At 42.0% G+C, this 17,518-nt stretch overlaps 2 protein-coding genes and 1 long non-coding RNA gene across 9 annotated transcripts in view; all 3 read right to left on the reverse strand.

Annotated features, from left to right (window-relative positions):
• On the reverse strand, positions 1-3,729 carry LOC148329134 (endothelin-2). 2 transcript variants are annotated; one of them, XM_088306979.1, is made up of 4 exons: positions 3,639-3,729; positions 3,130-3,286; positions 2,869-2,982; positions 1-1,725 (listed from the first exon to the last, which is right to left on the reverse strand). In XM_088306979.1, exons 1-4 carry the CDS (start codon positions 3,727-3,729, stop codon positions 1,716-1,718), a joined length of 372 nt encoding a protein of 123 aa, XP_088163105.1. In that variant the 3' UTR covers positions 1-1,715. The 2 variants fall into 2 exon arrangements, with proteins under 2 accessions (XP_088163105.1, XP_088163106.1); XM_088306980.1 differs by lacking the exon at positions 3,639-3,729 and adding an exon at positions 3,615-3,623.
• Positions 3,730-5,610: 1,881 nt separating this feature from the next.
• LOC148329135 (uncharacterized) lies at positions 5,611-7,409 on the reverse strand. 2 transcript variants are annotated; one of them, XR_015845615.1, is made up of 4 exons: positions 7,344-7,409; positions 6,870-6,951; positions 6,339-6,405; positions 5,611-6,069 (listed from the first exon to the last, which is right to left on the reverse strand). It is a non-coding gene; the product is annotated as an uncharacterized LOC148329135 (long non-coding RNA). The 2 variants fall into 2 exon arrangements; XR_015845614.1 differs by lacking the exon at positions 7,344-7,409 and having other exon boundaries at positions 6,870-7,333.
• A 593-nt stretch (positions 7,410-8,002) lies between these two features.
• The window catches only part of hivep3b (HIVEP zinc finger 3b), a 53,164-nt gene continuing 43,648 nt past the window's right edge, over positions 8,003-17,518 (reverse strand). For 2 of the 5 annotated variants that reach the window (XM_088306074.1, XM_088306073.1), the window contains 4 exons: positions 12,189-12,364; positions 11,900-12,001; positions 9,876-10,528; positions 8,003-9,521 (listed from right to left, as the gene is read on the reverse strand). In XM_088306074.1, the coding sequence (XP_088162200.1) occupies positions 8,901-9,521; positions 9,876-10,528; positions 11,900-12,001; positions 12,189-12,364 (1,552 nt within the window). In that variant the 3' untranslated portion in view covers positions 8,003-8,900. The remainder of the gene's footprint in view (positions 9,522-9,875; positions 10,529-11,899; positions 12,002-12,188; positions 12,365-17,518) is intronic. The other 3 variants (XM_088306075.1, XM_088306077.1, XM_088306076.1) reach the window with 3 other exon arrangements.

The raw sequence follows: 17,518 nt of genomic DNA on the forward strand, positions 1-17,518 counted from the left end.
TATTTATTTATTTATTTTTAAAACATTGTTGTTACAAAATCACATTTTGACCACATTGTATCTGAAGAAACAGTTCATACAATTTGCAATTCACGTTATTTTTATTTATTTTTTTAATGTCTGCCAAGCTATCATAATTTGCCCAACCGGAAAAGTGAAAGCAGAAATATTCCCAACGGATATGACGTCATGTCGTTATGTGCAAAGTCTTCTATTCTCTTGACAGATGTTTCCATCTACTGTGTGCTCATCCATGCATTTTCTATACATTTTATCTTGCTCAGGATCATTGAGCGCCGGAGCCTACCAGTCTGCAGAAAAAAGTAAACTAAAGTAGAATTGAACTTCATTGTTACTGTCATGGGAACAATGAAAATCACAGTGGCATCACACAATTTGCAGCATTGAGTTAAAAAAATGTATAATTCTGACTTTCTCTAAAATTATTGTGAATATTAGTTTCACAACTATCCCTTACTGTTCATTGCATCATGTACATCAGGCTGGCTGTTCAAAATAGAAGCTAAAGGTCGGTCATTCAAAGGTGCGGAAAGAAGCAGGATAAACAAGCATATGAGTCAATAGCAAACATTTGCGAGTCGGTTTTGTTCATTGAAGTTATTTGGTCAAAGAGCAAAAGCAGGTTAGCTCTTGTCATCCCCATTCATTAGGCGGCAGATGAATTATCTGCGGTGATTGTTTTCCCGCCGCGATGGCCCAGCGCGAGCAACATGTGCACGCACGGTATGCGCAATACAAGCAATCAACTGGGAAACACAGGTTGACAGGCCATTACTAAATGTACCGCCCGTTCATCCCCTTGTTACAAAACACCGCATTCTTTGCTTGGATCCTTGTGATAACAGCGGCTGCACCGAATATGAATAGCAAGTACATTTATTATTGATCTAGTGGAGAATTCCAGAATCATTCATCCATCCCGGGCCTCCTTTTGAAGTCCCAGATGTGTTTGGGGTTGGCCCACCCCTCTTCCCAAAATTCTCGCCACACACTCATCGACGCAGTATATTTTCCGAATGCAAACAGGAAAGGTCAAAGGAGGGAAATAAAAAGCAAGCAAAACGTGCTTTGTCAGGGTGTCTGTAAAAAAAATACTGTAGATTCATAATAAAATCTTTCACAAATCTAATAAAAAAGTGCTGAGACATTTTAATGACTTTCTCTTCTGGTTCATTGCAAAGGTGTTTGCTGGAGTTAATACAAATTTCATAAACTTTCTCGGGAGTATTGTACACATTTTAAGGCTTTTTTCTAAATTATAAACCACAAGTCCACTGATTACTTTTAATAACTCATTTTGTAACATAATGAGTATATTTGCCTCAACAAACGAGACGTCGCATTTTATGACCTTTCCATTTTCTTCACACGTGCTGGTCGTCTCTCAGACGGCAGAGGCAACACTTTGACATCTGGAGGCAAAGAACTCTGGACCTGACAGTTCTTATCTTCCGTATTAGCTTTATGAGGTGTGTTTGCAGACATCTGTCATTTTGCACCTTCCACACAGTCCTCGGGACGGACGTCCTCGGGGTGTTTCCACCTCTCCTTGTCGGACTCATCTGTCAGCTGGTTGCCCACATCGCCATTTAAGCAGCATCGGGTCATCAGGTGTTGCCTGGCGGATGTTTAGCCTCAGAGACTCATGTCTCCCTCTCAGTCTGATGCACTGTGGACTTTTTGGGACTTGCAAGTCACACCTCTCTGAGAATGCAAAATTATTTTGTGAATATGAGTTGCAAAACCAATTGTGGTTTGGTTTGTTTTAATGTGAAGAGTCTCCCCTTAACATCGTAAAATTAATGACAAGTATAGAATTTGTTGTGATTTTAGTTTTTGAAACTTATATGTTGGTCGGTTTGCTTACACACTATAAAAAAATACAACTCATATTTTTTAATAGCTTAAACAGTAATTTAACATGGAACAACTTGAAAATAAAATGTATTTACATTTATGGCAACACTTAGCACAAAAAGGCAATCAAGCAAGTTGTTTGCTCCAACAAAATTTGCTGAGTTGTTTTTACTTAAATCTTTAAGTTGGGGGGGCGAGAATAATACAAGAGACGACAGTTCTATAAACTCTTCTTTCTTTGTTGTGAAATGTGGGAAAGACAATTTTATTCAGTTGAACCGCCCAATTTAAGAATTAATATAAGTTTGATGCCTTGACATTTTGAGTTCAACCACCTTTTTTTAAAATTTTTTTTTTACATTGTATGCAAGTCATGCCATTGGTCCTTGAAGGGTAAGTCACGATTGATGGTGATTATTTTAGTTGTGTTAGTCTTATTGTATCAAGGTTACCTGATTTTTAAGTAGATCAAAAGGTTGCATGCAACACAGTTAATAAATGATTAATGATGAAAATATTTCACTCTGGAACAAAGTAATTCCATTTCCATTATTTTTTATGGAGTAAAAAAAAAGATGATAAATTCAAGCAAATCATTCAGTGTCCTGGATACAATCCCGATTTATTTTTTTTAACAGCTCACATCATATTCCTTCTTCTTGTACTTGTTTTATGTTAACTTTGTACATCTTACCTTTACAGGCACATTAAAATGTTTAAAATTAACCCCTGAAAGCCCACTACTCAGCAGAGCTCCTCTGAGCAGTACATTAAAAAAAAAAAAAAGGCTGACTTATTTGTTTCCAACGTCACAAAGTTGCAGAGTCAACTTTTATAAAGCGACGGCTAAGAAAAATCAACCAACGGATGATAACGCACTGCAACACTCAGAAGTCATCCACATGGGAAAATATTTACCTTTCGGAAAATCAGCACAATAACGCTTTCAAACCTAATCAGAGGCCTTTAATTAAAATATGACGTACTCACCGTTGATAGCAGAAACTAGTGCAGATTAGGTCGTCGAGGTTAGCGCATGTGCACCTGCTTGCAGCCCTTTGTTGCCGTGCCCTAGCGCCACCGAGGCCATAAAGTGTTGTCTTACTGCACAAACAAAGTTGCCATGATAATATGCTGTATGCAAAGACTTTGCTCTTTCATACTTTGCACACCTAACCTATTTAATCATACATTGATGTGTCGATTTAGTTTCAAATCACGATGGACACGCATTCACTTCCTTATACTCACCTGGGCGTATTGACCCATATAATGTCCAGGTGGCAGAAGTAGTAGCACTCAGAGTCGTGCACACTGCTACATGCGCAACGTTTGCTCCTTAATCTCGCTGCTCGGACATCGTCATGGGAAGGCACGTCTTGGGCCTTCATCAGTGGGCGCCCACAGCCTGTTAGTGTCAAAGAGAGGCACGTTTATCGGAACTGTGCTTGATATCCACTCAAGCACAAATTACAGTACAAAAACATGAGATACATAAGAGCATGAAATTAGCATTTATGTTAAGTTTGGCATATGTAATACGCTTTAGGACATTTTTTTTAAATAATAAAAATAAAAATAAAAAACGTCACTTTTAGCCAAGAACCACAACCCAAGTTTGCTTGAGAACTTGGACCATCTTGCAAAGCTGCTGCAGTGCAGGTGACCCCCGGTGTCATATGCACCATTCCAGCAAGAACGACATAATATATTTACTTTAAAAAAAAAAATCATACCGAAATGATAAAAACTGCACTCACCATGCTGCAGAGACACCCAAAGTGTGATGAGAAGTAAAATGCTGACGTGAGAGGACATATTGGTCGAAAGTGCACTCAGCTGTGTGGTCATTGTGCTGCTGTTGCGTTTGCGTGACACTCTTAAACCGCTCCTCACCCTCTTTAATGATGTCAAGACAACGGCTCCGCCCACAGTTGCCTAGACGTGCCATGGAACCACAAATGTTGACCCTACCACCACCCCCTCACCTCCACACACCTCCCATGTGTGTTCAAAACACTCATGCATTCCAAATTTGTGACTTTGATATTTTGCATTGAGGTATTATATCAACTATATGTTCGTATTCTAGTTATAGATGGCACTTGTGTAGAATTTAATTGTAAATCTTTTCCACATATGTGAAATATTTTTGTCTCAAGTGACCAAATAAGGCTGCCAGAATATTAGAAACTTCTCTCCTTGTTAATTGCTGGCAAAATCGAACATTACTGCAAGCAAGTTATTTTAGATTTATAGGCCATTGCAAATATTTGGAACATTTTAAACATTTGTATGATGTGGATACATTTTTCACGTGTGACATCCTCGAAGATTGCCATTCAAAAGATGCTTGACTGCATTAATTGACTTAGTTTGCCCTTGCAATTGAAGTCTGCCTTTTTGTACACAAATAAATGGAAGGTGCATGTGTAAAACCCCTGAATGATCTCTATGACGCTATAACGCAAAGTATGACACATCTCAAGCCCTTTGTGTGAACTTGTACAATTGGCTGCCAATGTCAGCAGTCAGACACCATGCACATATAGAATAAAATGATTGATGCTGAACTGTCTGTGACACAGTGATTCACCTTATAATGGTCTAGACTCTTACGTGAACTTCACCTTAAAATGGAGTCATTTCCCTGCTTTATGTATGCGACAGAGCACAACAGATATGTTTCCTCACTATATACAAACGTGTCGATCAGAATGGAGTAAAAAAACCTTACAGTATGTCGTCCTCAAATTGTATCATGTCATTGGGAATGTTTTTGTTTTTCCCTCAAATAATATGACCTAGGACATTCTGACAACTACTGTTATACACTTTGAGTCAATTTAGACTCTTCAGGGAACCTTAAGTGTGTTTTGGGACTGCAGGAGGACGCTCAAGAGATGCTCTCGGCACATTACGTATGCATGTATGTCAGGATTTGCCTTGCGGAATAGACTGACCAGAATGCTGGCATTTAAACAAAATATGCTAGTTGGGCAGGTCAAGAACTTTAGTAGGACTAAACAGAACAGTCCTACGATGGTTCTGGTCTGAAGTGTGACGGTGAAGGAAAAGAGTCAATTTGAAATCGGATCAAACTTCCAATAACATGTGAGGTTCCTCAAGGGTCAGTCTTAGGACCCCTTTTGTTCAGCCTGTATGTGCTACCTTTGGGTCAAATTCTTCAGAATTCCAAAGTTGGCTACCGTTGCTGTGCAGATGATAGGTAGCTGTATCAATCAATTTGACAACAGTTCAATTAAGGTGCTGTGTTACTATATACTATATGAAACATAGTAATAACTGCATGAACATGAATATACATCACTAAATGTCTTTGGTCCTTAATACATTAAAAATGCTCATGGAATATAAACCCACTAGGGTTCTAAGACCAGCTGACTCAATTAGTAGAGCCCTGAGTTCAAAGCAAACAAGGTGCATCAGCATTTAGCTGTTATGCTGTACACAAATGGAATATTCTATCATGTTCTTGCACTGTATGCTTTTTTTTTTTTAGTAATTTTAGTCAACTCCTTTTATGTCACTACATTTAAATATTTCCAATTCTTCTATTTTTAAAAAAAAGTTAAAATTATTTTGCCTTTAAAGTTTGTTTTTATTGTTGTTTTGTAACTATGTGATGCACAATGAGTAACCTTATGGATGACATGTAATATATAAATAAAACTGCCTTGCCATCAACAAACTATTGTAGAGGTCACTTAATGTTTTTTAAATATTTTTATTTTATTTTTTATTGGGGATGTTAAAGGCCACTTCCAAGATGCACTCTACTGTACATAAACGGTACACAGAATTCCTGTCATAAATGTTGTTCACAATGCTCTTCACATAAGGATGTGTGGAATGTGTGACATGGCCACTCAACATCATGACTGCACAGGTTTGACAACACATTCTTGCTCCAGAGGTTACAAGTTCAGTTCCCTCAGGAGCGCAGATGTGCAGCTCACCACGGGCATTCCATCACATTAAGGCCACCCTCTGGATAACATGCAGCAGTATGGATTAAAAAAAAGAGAAAAAAGAGGGAAAAGAAGCAGGTGCTCAGTGTTAATGTTGTTGCTTAAGCGTGTTTTCTATCATGCCTCCATGGAATGTCATGTCACAGCAAGAGTCGCACAATTGGGCCAGGCACTCGCTGGGGATGAGTTTTACGTAACCCTGAAACCAGAAACATTGAGGGTAATTTTGCGTGTGGATATACTACGCATCAAACATATATTAGGGTTGTTTACGTTTTGCTCAAGAGTAAAAAAAGCTGTTAGCTTCTGTGCTGATCAGTCAAGAACAAAATTAGTTATGAAATAAAAGAAAAACATTCATAATGTGTTTTTGTATGATAATATGAGTAACTGTTGGACTGGTTCCAATGACACATTTTTTTGGGACACACTGGGGAAAAAAAGAAAAAAATAGAAGAGAGGATTTACCTTATGCCACTCCATGGACAAATCATTTAGTTTGATAATGCCATTTTCCTTAGGTCACTTTTTCTTCCTGAAAATGATTTTGTTACAAGTTTGCATGCATATTGAGAAAAACCTGATTTTGGAGGTGCATAATTACAAATAAGACGGACAAATTAAATATTTAAACAATTAGAAATAATCAAGTTGGAGAGATAAAAAAAAAAAGAAAAGAAGAAGCCATTCGAGGGGTGTATGCACGACTTAAAATTCAAAATGTTTTTTAATCACTTTTAATATAAAGCAACAGTAACATTTAAAGAAGTCCATATTTCTGTATTTTGTTCCTGGATAATTTGAAATTTCCTTGAAGGGGCGAATAGAAAATGTCCTCAAATTCTGAAATGACCTATATCATATAATAAAGAAAAAATGTTCTTAACGTTCATTGGCATAAAAGTTCACAATTGAACAAGGACCTCTAGTGGTCAAACTTTTGTCACACAACGTGTGGAAGAAGAAAAATAGAGAAAAGAGAAAGTAAAAGAAGCTGACCTTGCCAAAGATGCACTAGTTTCTTTCCGTGAATGATGTTGAGGTTTCTGGTCTTCGGTTCAAATCACAATTCAACATGAATCTCAAGAGAAAAGCAAGTTTAAAACAAACAAAAAAAATACCACGACAATTCAATCGAGTTAAACATATGGGACATCTAAATATAATGAGGTCGCACAACTGTGTACTTCTGTAATACTTGAGTTTGTGGCTGCATTCATCCATTTTATATTGCTTATCCTGTTTCGGGAAACCTAAATGCCTAATCCAACTCAGCCCTGTTCGAATGTCAGGTTTTTGTGGTGCAAAAATAGCAGACAAAAAAAAAAAAAAAAACATTCCTACTGTTTCCACCGTTAATGTGACCTTTAAGACGGACAAATCAATTTAAAATGTTTTTAAAAATATTTTCACGTTAATTTTAGAATTAATCAATCACTTTCAAACTCATGTTAAATGTGAATCAGCACACACCTGCTACCATTTTAAGTGCCAAATCCTGACCGCTTTTCAAACCCACTACCGCTCGATGGTGAAGCAGGTGTACTAATTACTAAGATTACGTAGTCATCAATGCACATTGTGGGGATTTTGTTTTCTGATATTGTAATTTTTTTTGGTGGACAATTATGTTTTATTTTGTTGTAAACGTACAAAATGTGTAGTCTGGATTTATTGTACACAAGTGTTTTTCAGTTTGATACAAATCACATTTTGGTCATAAAATGTATGCGGGCTGCATACATACTGCACGTCTTGTTTATGAAAGAATCACGCTTTATGGCATTTTTTTCTCCTTCATACAAAATTGGTGTAAAAGTGGGAACTTTTGTGTGTATCCGAGAACCAATGGCTGACAGCAAACACAAATTAACAAAAGAACTTAAAAAATGATGACCGGTCTTTGAAAGAGCATGCAAGTAAAATGCTACTAAAAATCAGTAAAGACTGAAATTGTAAAAACTAAACGTAATGTTGTGAAAAATTGGAAATTATTTTTTTTTCTGGGTAAATAATTAGCTTGCATTTTATAGGGTAGTGTTGACTTTTTAGAGACACTGAACTTGTTTTCAGGGGGACACACGTCCACTCTCAGTGCTAAGTGTATATAAAAAGGCAAAAGCAAAATGGTCTTAGGTGCAATATATTTTTTTTAATTTTTCCCAATGACTGCAAATTTTGTTGTGTGTGAAATTTGCAGGGCACTTGATCCGCCGGTACCAGTCAGACTCCATCCCTCATCTTTGTCCCCAATTAAAATTGCATGAACATCATGAAAAAAAAAAGTAAGAAAAAGAAACATTGTTTTTTCTGTGTAACAAAGAGTAAAAAATAAAACAACAACAATACCTGTGAAACAACGATCATTGTCATCAAATAGCAATAAATAAGGAGCGCTCTTCCCTGTAAAGAGATTTCTCATCCAAAGTCTCTTACAATAAAAAATAGAACTTCAGTGCATTTCCTTTAACGAGTTTCTGCTGCTCCTTCAACATCTCATCGACGTGACTCTCGGTTACCCTGGAATTAAAGCAACAGTATTAAGAACAAAACAGAACACCGAATATAAATCTGCCTTAATGACACAAAAGTCCAATATAAAATTTCACAGCCTTCTCATTTTCTATCTGTACTTTACACCTCAAAACACAAACCTGGACAGAAAAGGCACAAGTAACTATAATTGGAGTAATACTGGGGGGAGAAAAAAAAGTAATTCATTTCATGATTAACGATTTTGGTCATTTACACATGTTCATATTACTCTGACACATATTTAAACAGACAGTAGCATTACCAGTATCAATAAAGATACAGGAAGGGTATAATCATATATAATTCTTGTATATACATTTACAGAAACATTATTTTCACAAAGAAAAAAAGTGCATTTTTTATGACAAACCTGAATATTGCCAAAGAACAAACATTTAAGTTAACAATAGTATTGAAAACTGTATAAAAAAAAGAAAGCAATTGAACAACAAGACGAATGTAGCGGCTGAAAAAGCAAGTCGGAGATGCATCAAATTAGTTACTCTGATCTTCTCTCGCTGCGTCCTCTGTCGCTCTGCCCTCAGCCTCTGGCTGCTGTCCAATCAGACGCAAGGATACAGGGGCCGCTAAACTGAAAGATGCCGCCGAGCGTCCGTCTTCGGTCGACTCAGTAGCACTCCTGCACGTGTAGGCGGAGCTTTGAGAGCTGCCATATTGCTTTGAGTCCGTGGTCTCCAACTCCAGTTTGGAACACATGACTTGTGCACTGACACTGCACTGTCCTGACTGGCTGCCTCCTGCGGCCTGATAGTCTGCTGACCAGTCATTCCCAGGACATCTACTCCCTTGAGGTCCTGGGGTCCCGCCCCAGAATGAGTCAAGTCTGGCCGGCGACGGCCCCTCCGTCGAAGGAGACATCGGGGACAAGGGGGTGGAAGGATTGGACCTTGGCCTGGCTTGTACCATTTGAATCCCTCCGATGGGAATCATCAGATAGGGGACCTTGGCTTGTTGGGAGTGCATGGGAAGATGGCTGAAGATGTTGTCCGCAGCTCGGTGGCCGGGATATCCCTCGCACGTGGAAAGACGAAAAGCAGGGGGGAACAAGAAGGTGTCTGCCAATGAGTGCCCATCCGCTGCAGTGCCACTTTTGTCCTGTAGGGGGCAACACAGAAACAAGCATTTTGGGAGAGTGATCTTTAAGACAGAGGCCCCAAAATAGTGGTCTGGCCATTTGGTAAGAGGCAGCACGGATATATTAAAAAAAAAAAAAAAAAAAAAAAAAAAAAAAAGGAAAATATGGCTAAAATGTAGGCCAAATGCTGACATTTTTATTTGATTTTAATGCCATGGAGTATTCCAGTGAAAACTGTTTACTCCACATTGGCAGTTCCACACTTCTCCAAATGCAAAAGGGCATAGCAGGCAAAATACTTTGCAGTGTGTGTCTAGTAGAAATTGCTAGCAGTGTATGCAAATGACCCAGTGCAGTATATTCAAAGTACTTACCACTTTCATACGACTACCCTTTGTGTCGTGGTGTCCCAGAGGAAGGCATCCAAGGGTATTCTGCGGCACTCCAACCTGCAAAGGCGGGGTCCTAGCTTGTGATAACCTGTAGCAACCTGGCAAGCTGGGACAAAGTGGCGAGACGGGCCTGATAGGAGACGGCCCTCTTTCAGGGGAGGGTGACACTTGCCGGCTGGGTGAGGGGAGCTCTGTTCTCGGGGACAGACTGTGCATGGGTGAGGACAGCTCCAGGCGGGGGGAGAGGCTGTGACTCGGGGAACAGCTCTCACTGCTGGGGGAGAAGGCTCTCGGTGATGCCTTCCAACTCCGTCGGGAAAACAGAGCTCTCCGGCTGCCCGGCGAGGCGGCTCGTCTAGTGTGCCAAGCCCCTCTTTGGGAGGCCTCCAATCCCGGACTGAGGCCGGCGGGCTCGGGCTCCGGAGTACACTGCCGAGAGCGACCGCTGGATTTGGAGCGACCCCCCGTTGACGTCAGGGTGTCTGACGAACAGGAGGAAGGAGGGTCATCGTGAGACTCTTCCCCATCGTCATCGTCATCGTCATCATCGTCATCATCGTCCTCTGACTCCTCCGCGTTGGAAAACTGGTGCTCTTCCTGTTCCTCGGAGTAACATGCACGATCATCGCTCCCTGCTGGAATACAGAAAGTCACTCTTAGTTACATCACTTCAATTCACATCCATCCTATGTTATTATCTATGCCAAGTATAAAATCAGTGAGTTAATTTCTGCTGTGGGTGTATTTATTACCTCCAACGAGCATGAAACCATGATGGTGAGAGATATGGAAAACCATTTGAGCATTTATTAGATATCCTTGATATCCAGCTAAAGACCAACGTACTAATATACTCTTTGTCCTCTTGAGCAAGACAATTCCGTGGAAAACTAGTAGAACAATTACACTGGGAATAAAAAGTTGTGTGAATTTTAAATTACAAGGCAACAAACCAATAAAATTTCAAGTTGGGCACATGAGCAAAACTTTTAAGTTTCACGTCTGTGAAAATTGGCTTTACCGTAATTACGCAACAAAGAAATAAAAGTTTTCAGAACTAATTGTCCTTTCTATTGTCACCACAATTTTAGGATGCAAGTAAAAACAAGTCAGCAAATAGTTTTGGAACGAACTATTGTTCAACTATCTCGTCAACTAATCAGTTCTTACTCAATTACTAAAGTAAAGTTCTAGTTTGGTCATTTGCTGGTAGATGGTGCAATTGTGCAATGTGTCACAATTTCATCTTGGCAAGATTGAGGGAAAATAACTTTTATTATTTGGTGAAGGCAAAAAAAAAAATTGCATCTAAAATAATTATTTCAGGTCAGAAAAGACAAAATGACTGAATTATTCTCAGTGCTAGTAAAAGTATACGTTTTTTTTTAACCTGATTAAATTTGTAACTGTTTAAATATGATGAAACAATAACAAAATTTTACCTTTATGAAAACGTTATTACAATTAATTAACACTTGGCAGGAGGTGTGTAAGAAGAGGTCGTTTAACAATTTAACCTTGGGAAATGGGGAAAAAATTCAAATCAACTAACTTGAAAACACATGCATAGCAACCTACAATTTGTGAGAAAGAACTAGCTTTAGGCACCCGAAAGTAACGCGCTTTATCTTGCTGACAATCCGTAACCCACCACAGCTGTGTTATAAATAGACTAGGGTTGAAAAGCATCACACTTCTATTCACAAACTATGTCAGGAGGGAATGAATGAAATCACAGCATAAACGCTGCGTCCTTGCATGTGATGAGTGCAGACTGACAGCAAAGAAGACGTGACGACGGGAGGGAGATAATGAGACTTTGCTGGTAAAGTAGATGCCATTGTGCAAAAACAAGAGCACCATGGAAGACGCTTCATTCTTCATTATTTATCTTGCGCTTTTTTTCCCTTATGCAAGGGCGAAAGGTTGGGGAATAGTACATAGCGCTTGCGTAAGCTGTCAGTGCCGAACAGCTTCACTTCTTCACTTCTCCCCTCCGACCATACCTGTTTCCTCGCTCTCCGGCTCATCCGCGGATGGTTCAGACACTCCCATTGCCTGGCACTTTTTCCCATGAGCTTTTGACTTCATGTGTTTGGTAAGGTTCCCTGCAAAGGGAACATGAAAAGCGCATTAAAACTTCCACTCATTTGCGCCGTCTAAGGAAATGTAGGACATTTTTCGACAACAGGGATAAAATGCAATGCAAGACTTAAACTTGATGGATTTCATTTAACAGACAGAATAGTGGACAAACATAACAGGACTGAAATATCGCTTTCACCGTCCCCTAACCTTTGGTTTTGAAGGCAAAGTTGCAGTGTTTGCAAATGTACGGACGGACATCAGTGTGTGTTCGGATGTGCTTCTTCAGCATGCTGGGCTTCTTACAGCGGATGCCGCACTCCCCACATATGTACTTTCCTCTGCCACGCCCTCGAACGTAAATATACTCTTCGTTAGACTTATACCTGACAGACAGACGGGATGGGCATGCGTTATTGATACAGAAAAAAGAACCAACAGAAAAAGTCACAAATTCACAAATTAATGTTTCTTCAAATCGTTCTACAAATCGCTCATCTCGCTGCCTGGATCCTCACTGGATGTAAAAAAAATTGATTTCAGACTTTCAGGACCACATTGATGATCTTATTTCAGCCACAAAACAGTCATAGTGACAATTGAAACAATTTGAACAATCATTACAAATAATTGGAAGCTATGAGCAAAGTTGATTAATTAGACACCAAGCAGACAGAGAGCATCGAAAGTGTTCATCAGTGCAGGAAATCAAGAATCACAAATCATGACAAACAATATCAACATACGGTGGATACCTCGCCAGACAACATTCGGTTCACCTGCACCTGATTGAGATTACAGTAATTATTAGACAAATAAAAATAACTACCTACTTTCACAACGTAGAGTGAAAGTAATTTATTTCCGTTTGTCTTTTGTCTTCAGCTTGTGTCATAGCTGCGTATCTTCCAGTAATTTGCGGGAATTTTTTTTTTTAATTGTCCAATCAGATTTCAGCTTCAGTGTTGCCTTGTGAATGAAGCATTTTTGCAGTTTTTTTTTTTTTTTAATATACTTGCTGAAAGAAAACCTGGCTAATTGTTTAGCGAACCATTATGACGAGTGTTCGCGAGGGACACATGCCCGAGAATTCTTTTTTTTTTTTTTAATTTAACCAATCTGAACAGATTTCAAATTCAGCACTATGCAGGCTCAGAGTGATGTCGCATTTTTCCGTCCTCTGATTGGTTGATCAGAGCTGCTCGAGTGGGATTTACTTTACGCGCAAGTGACTGAACAGCAAAGGACAAATGTCGGACATCATTAAAAATTCATTTTCATGACACATTTTATAAGTTAAAATGGACTAGCTGGCTTGTTTTCAACCTGACAAGGATTTCTTTGCCCCTTCCAGAGCGTAAACAACTCGCTCGCTTTGACTATACACAAGTGAACTAGCAAAAGAGGATAGATTTTGTCCATAAATAATACGCATCTCTGATGAGTCTGATGGATTTTATTCAAAGTTTTGAAGTTTTTGTGATTGAATCATGACTGTCAACTGCTATATTGAAGTGTAGAGGTTTGGATCTAATGGAAGATGGAGGTTTATTTTTTTTTCTAATGATAATTTCATTCTTTTTTAGTTTGCACTGCACAATCAGAAGTGTTCCTAGTATTTTGGTTACCTTAATGAGCTACAGGACAGGTTCAATATACGAGACACTACAAACTATCTACTGCATTCTTTGGGATCTCATTGAATGGTGCAGGTGAACTTAATGCTGTGGCCGGCGGGTGTTGATTCCGCGAAACACTGCAAAGGAAAAATAAATGAAAATACATAAAAGTGAAAACACACACATTTAAAAAGCAATTAACGAGACCTCGGGTTGAGGGTTAAAAGAGTAAATAAGACTGGTTTATGGGACAGCTGCAGGAACAGCTGCTGGAGCAGATCACAGTGCTGTTTGTTGCCCCCAGAAAACACTTTATGCTAATGAGAGATAACAAAAAACGTGCTCGTGGCTACGATGGGAGGATGAAAGTGTATGTGGCACAATGCGCAAACATTCAGCCAAATGACGCACACGTACAAACACACACACACACGCACGCACACACACGAGTTCTTGGGAAACAAGCCTGTCTTTATAGAGGTGGATTGGGGATGCCCACTAAATCCCTCGCAGCACTCTCATGCTGCTCCCTCCACTACACCCTTAGCGCACACACGTGCAACCACACACACACACACACACCCCTACAAACAAACAAGAACACGCACACAGACACATTATTAGCTATTCGTCTGCTCGGGTGGCCCTGCCGACCGCTAAAGAGAGGGAAGGGAAGCCTACTTACGGCCCTCAACCTAAAATAGACACTAAGCACAAATCAAGCGACACATTTGGGTCGATTCTATATAAAGGTATGTATACACAATCCAGATGTTTACAAAAAGGTTAGTTGTGGTTATCTGAATGAATTGTCCTTTATTAGAAATGCTCAGACACTCAAAATGCATTCTGATTTTGTAAATACCCGATGTGTGCTGACTGTGTTTAATTAAAGGGCATGAGCCACATTTGCAAGAAGTCAGGCTGCCAATATTGTCTGTTGTATGCCAGAAGCAGCAACAGCAAATTATATACAAAAAAAAATAACAGCAGGATCCTCTCAACAGTGCCATTGTGTTTTAGTGATTCAGGGGCGGGTTACTAGTCACTGCCATGTATTTTCTAACCACAACTAAAAATATCCACCTACATCTCCAGAAAAACAAGGCAGAAGCGAGTTTCTTTGCTATGTGCTGAGCATATCCCACCCAAATGGCAAAGAGGAAGGGATTCAGTAAAATCCTTTTTTTTTTTATTTTCTGTTTGCCCCAAAGAACAATTTAAATGATAAATCTCATGAAAAGAATCAATTTGCATAGTAGCACACAATAAAAATGGAAATCGTTCATTTCTATTCTGAAAGACAGACATCAGAACTAACCTTGAGTTTAGCGAGGAGAAAATTCCTTTTTCACATGGCACCCATTCACAATTTTAAAATTCTCAAAAGGAAAGAGTGGAAGAAATACAGACGGCCAAAACAGGTCAGATAATTACTGACGACTATAAAAAAACTATCTGAAAGATTAACTATCTTCAAAAATCTAACAAAACAAAGCTTGGGCTGATCTTCAACACTTCTCATATGTGAATCTTGAAACTAATCAGATAAACACATTTTTGCTCTTCAACACTACACCTGGCCATAAAATGTGGCAGAAAACTAGTGTTATTTATTATTGACTATTATTAATATTGATTATTATTATTATTATTATTATCATTATTATTATTATAGTCTGGGCGATATTAAAAGTCATCATAATGACGTAAAATGACAACTTTGAAGTCGGCATCGCAATAATTGTCCAAAGTATTATGTCCAAAGCAGCATGAAGTCAACCGGTCACTTAGCTTGGTTGTGACGCCAAGACACACCCAAACATGAAGTCACAAGTCTACATACCACAATGACGTTTTTAATCTCATCATGATGACATTAAACTCGGCAAGATGACTTTAAATCTCGTCTGCTCTTTTTGTTTGTATGCTTGCATCTGTCAGGAGTCGCCTTGCGGCGATGAGGAGGTGGACCCAAGAAGCGAGGAAGCAGGGGTAGGTGAAGCTTTAAGGAGATTTATTGTGGAGCTTGGTGGGGACGAACAACGGGGCGTGGGCAAAGAAACAACACAGGCAACTGAACGAGACTAACTGGACGATGACAAGGACCAAACACGAGACGGGAACGAGCCAGGCGGACAGGGAACGAAGACAAGTACAACAACGGGAGCGAAGCGCAAGTCGTGAGAGTCCGAGGTGACGTGGCAACAGGAGGCAAACAGGGTAATGACCCGACACTGCGTTGTCGGTCTGGAAGGTTTAAATAGTCCGGGTACTTAGGGGAGCAGATGGGAAGCAGGTGCGTGATGATGACTAGGAACAGGTGCGTGATGATGACTAGGAACAGGTGCGTAGCTGGTGAGAACGAAAACAATAACAAAGGCACATGGCAGGGAGGTGATGAAAACAATAACAAAAGGCACATGGCAGGAAGGAGGGAAGAAAATAACAACAAAAACACTGACGTGGCAGACACAGGTCATGACAGTACCCCCCCCTCAAGGGACGGCTTCCAGACGTCCCAAACGAAAACAGTCAAAAATGAAACCAAGTCCAAGAACGAGGGTGGGCGGAAGGGGGCCGGTAGGTGGGACCAAGGCCCGCGAACTAGGCCGGTCTGGCGGATGTCCAGGGGGCCAGACCAGCGAGCCCCGACGGGGCCATTCGGGCGGACGTCCGGGAGGCGGGACCAAGGCCCGCGAACTAGGCTGGTCTGGCGGATGTACAGGGGGCCAGACCAGCGAGTCCCGACGGGGCCATTCGGGCGGACGGCCGGGAGGCGGGACCAAGGCCCGCGAACTAGGCCAGTCTGGCGGATGTCCAGGGGGCCAGACCAGCGAGTCCCGACGGGGCCATTCAGGCGGGCGTCCGGGAGGCCCGATCAACAAGTCCACCCGTGAACACTCAGGCGGACGTCCGGGCGCACCCGAGACCGGAACGTGGAGCGGCGGCTGGTCGTCCAGCCCCGCCGAGTCAGGAACGTGGAGCGGCGGCTGGTCGTCGAACCCCGCCGAGACAGGAACGTGGAGCGGCGGCAGGTCGTCGAGCCCCGCCGAAGCAGGAACGTGGAGCTGTGGCTGGTCGTCGAACGCCGGCGGGACGGGAACTTGGAGCGGCGGATGATCGTCGAGTGCCCGCGGGACAGGAACGTGGAGCGGCGGCTGGTCCTCGAACCCCGCCGAGACAGGAACGTGGAGCGGCGGCTGGTCCTCGAACCCCGCCGAGACAGGAACGTGGAGCGGCGGCTGGTCCTCGAACCCCGCCGAGACCGGAACGTGGCCCGGCGGCTGGTCCTCCAACCCCGCTGAGACAGGAACGTGGAGCGGCGGCAGGTCATCGCACCCCGCCGGGACAGGAACGTGGAGCGGCGGCTGGTCCTCGAACCCCGCCGAGACAGGAACGTGGAGTGGCGGCTGGTCCTCGAACCCCGCCGAGACCGGAACGTGGCACGGCGGCTGGTCCTCCAACCCCGCTGAGACAGGAACGTGGAGCGGCGGCGGTTCGTCGGATGCCGCCGAGGCAAGGGCGGCAGGCGGCGGCTGGTCATCGTCCACCGCTGAGGCAGGAATCTGGAGCGGTAGTGGATCGTCGGACGCCGCCGACACGGAGGCGAGAAGTGGCGGTGGTTCATCTGGCACCGCAGGGCCAGAGGCGAGTGGCGACGGCGGTTCATCGGACGCCGCCGAGAACGGGACTTGGAGCCGCGGCGGGCCGGGCGCAGCGGGGACCGGGACTGGTAGCGGACGCAGGGCGTGCTCCGCCGCGACAGGGACTTGTGACGGACGCAAGGCGTGCTCCGCCAGAACTGGGACTTGTGGCGGACGCGGGGCCTGCTCCGCCGGAACAGGGACTGGGGGCGGACGCAGAACGTGCTCCGCCGGGATAGGGACTTGTGGCGGACGCATGGCGTGCTCCGCCGGA

Source organism: Idiotropiscis lumnitzeri, chromosome 10 (genome assembly GCF_059441095.1).
Source record: "Idiotropiscis lumnitzeri isolate Australia: NSW breed Sydney's pygmy pipehorse chromosome 10, RoL_Ilum_1.0, whole genome shotgun sequence".
NCBI lineage: Eukaryota > Metazoa > Chordata > Actinopteri > Syngnathiformes > Syngnathidae > Idiotropiscis > Idiotropiscis lumnitzeri.

Coding starts and splice junctions, on each gene's coding strand:
- LOC148329134 (XM_088306979.1), bottom strand. CDS start 3,729: ATGACCACACAGCTGAGTGCACTTTCGACCAATATGTCCTCTCACGTC. Junction 3,287..3,638: donor TTGGGTGTCTCTGCAGCATG/GTGAGTGCAGTT, acceptor TGACACTAACAG/GCTGTGGGCGCCCACTGATG. Junction 2,983..3,129: donor ATATGGGTCAATACGCCCAG/GTGAGTATAAGG, acceptor TTGTTTGTGCAG/TAAGACAACACTTTATGGCC.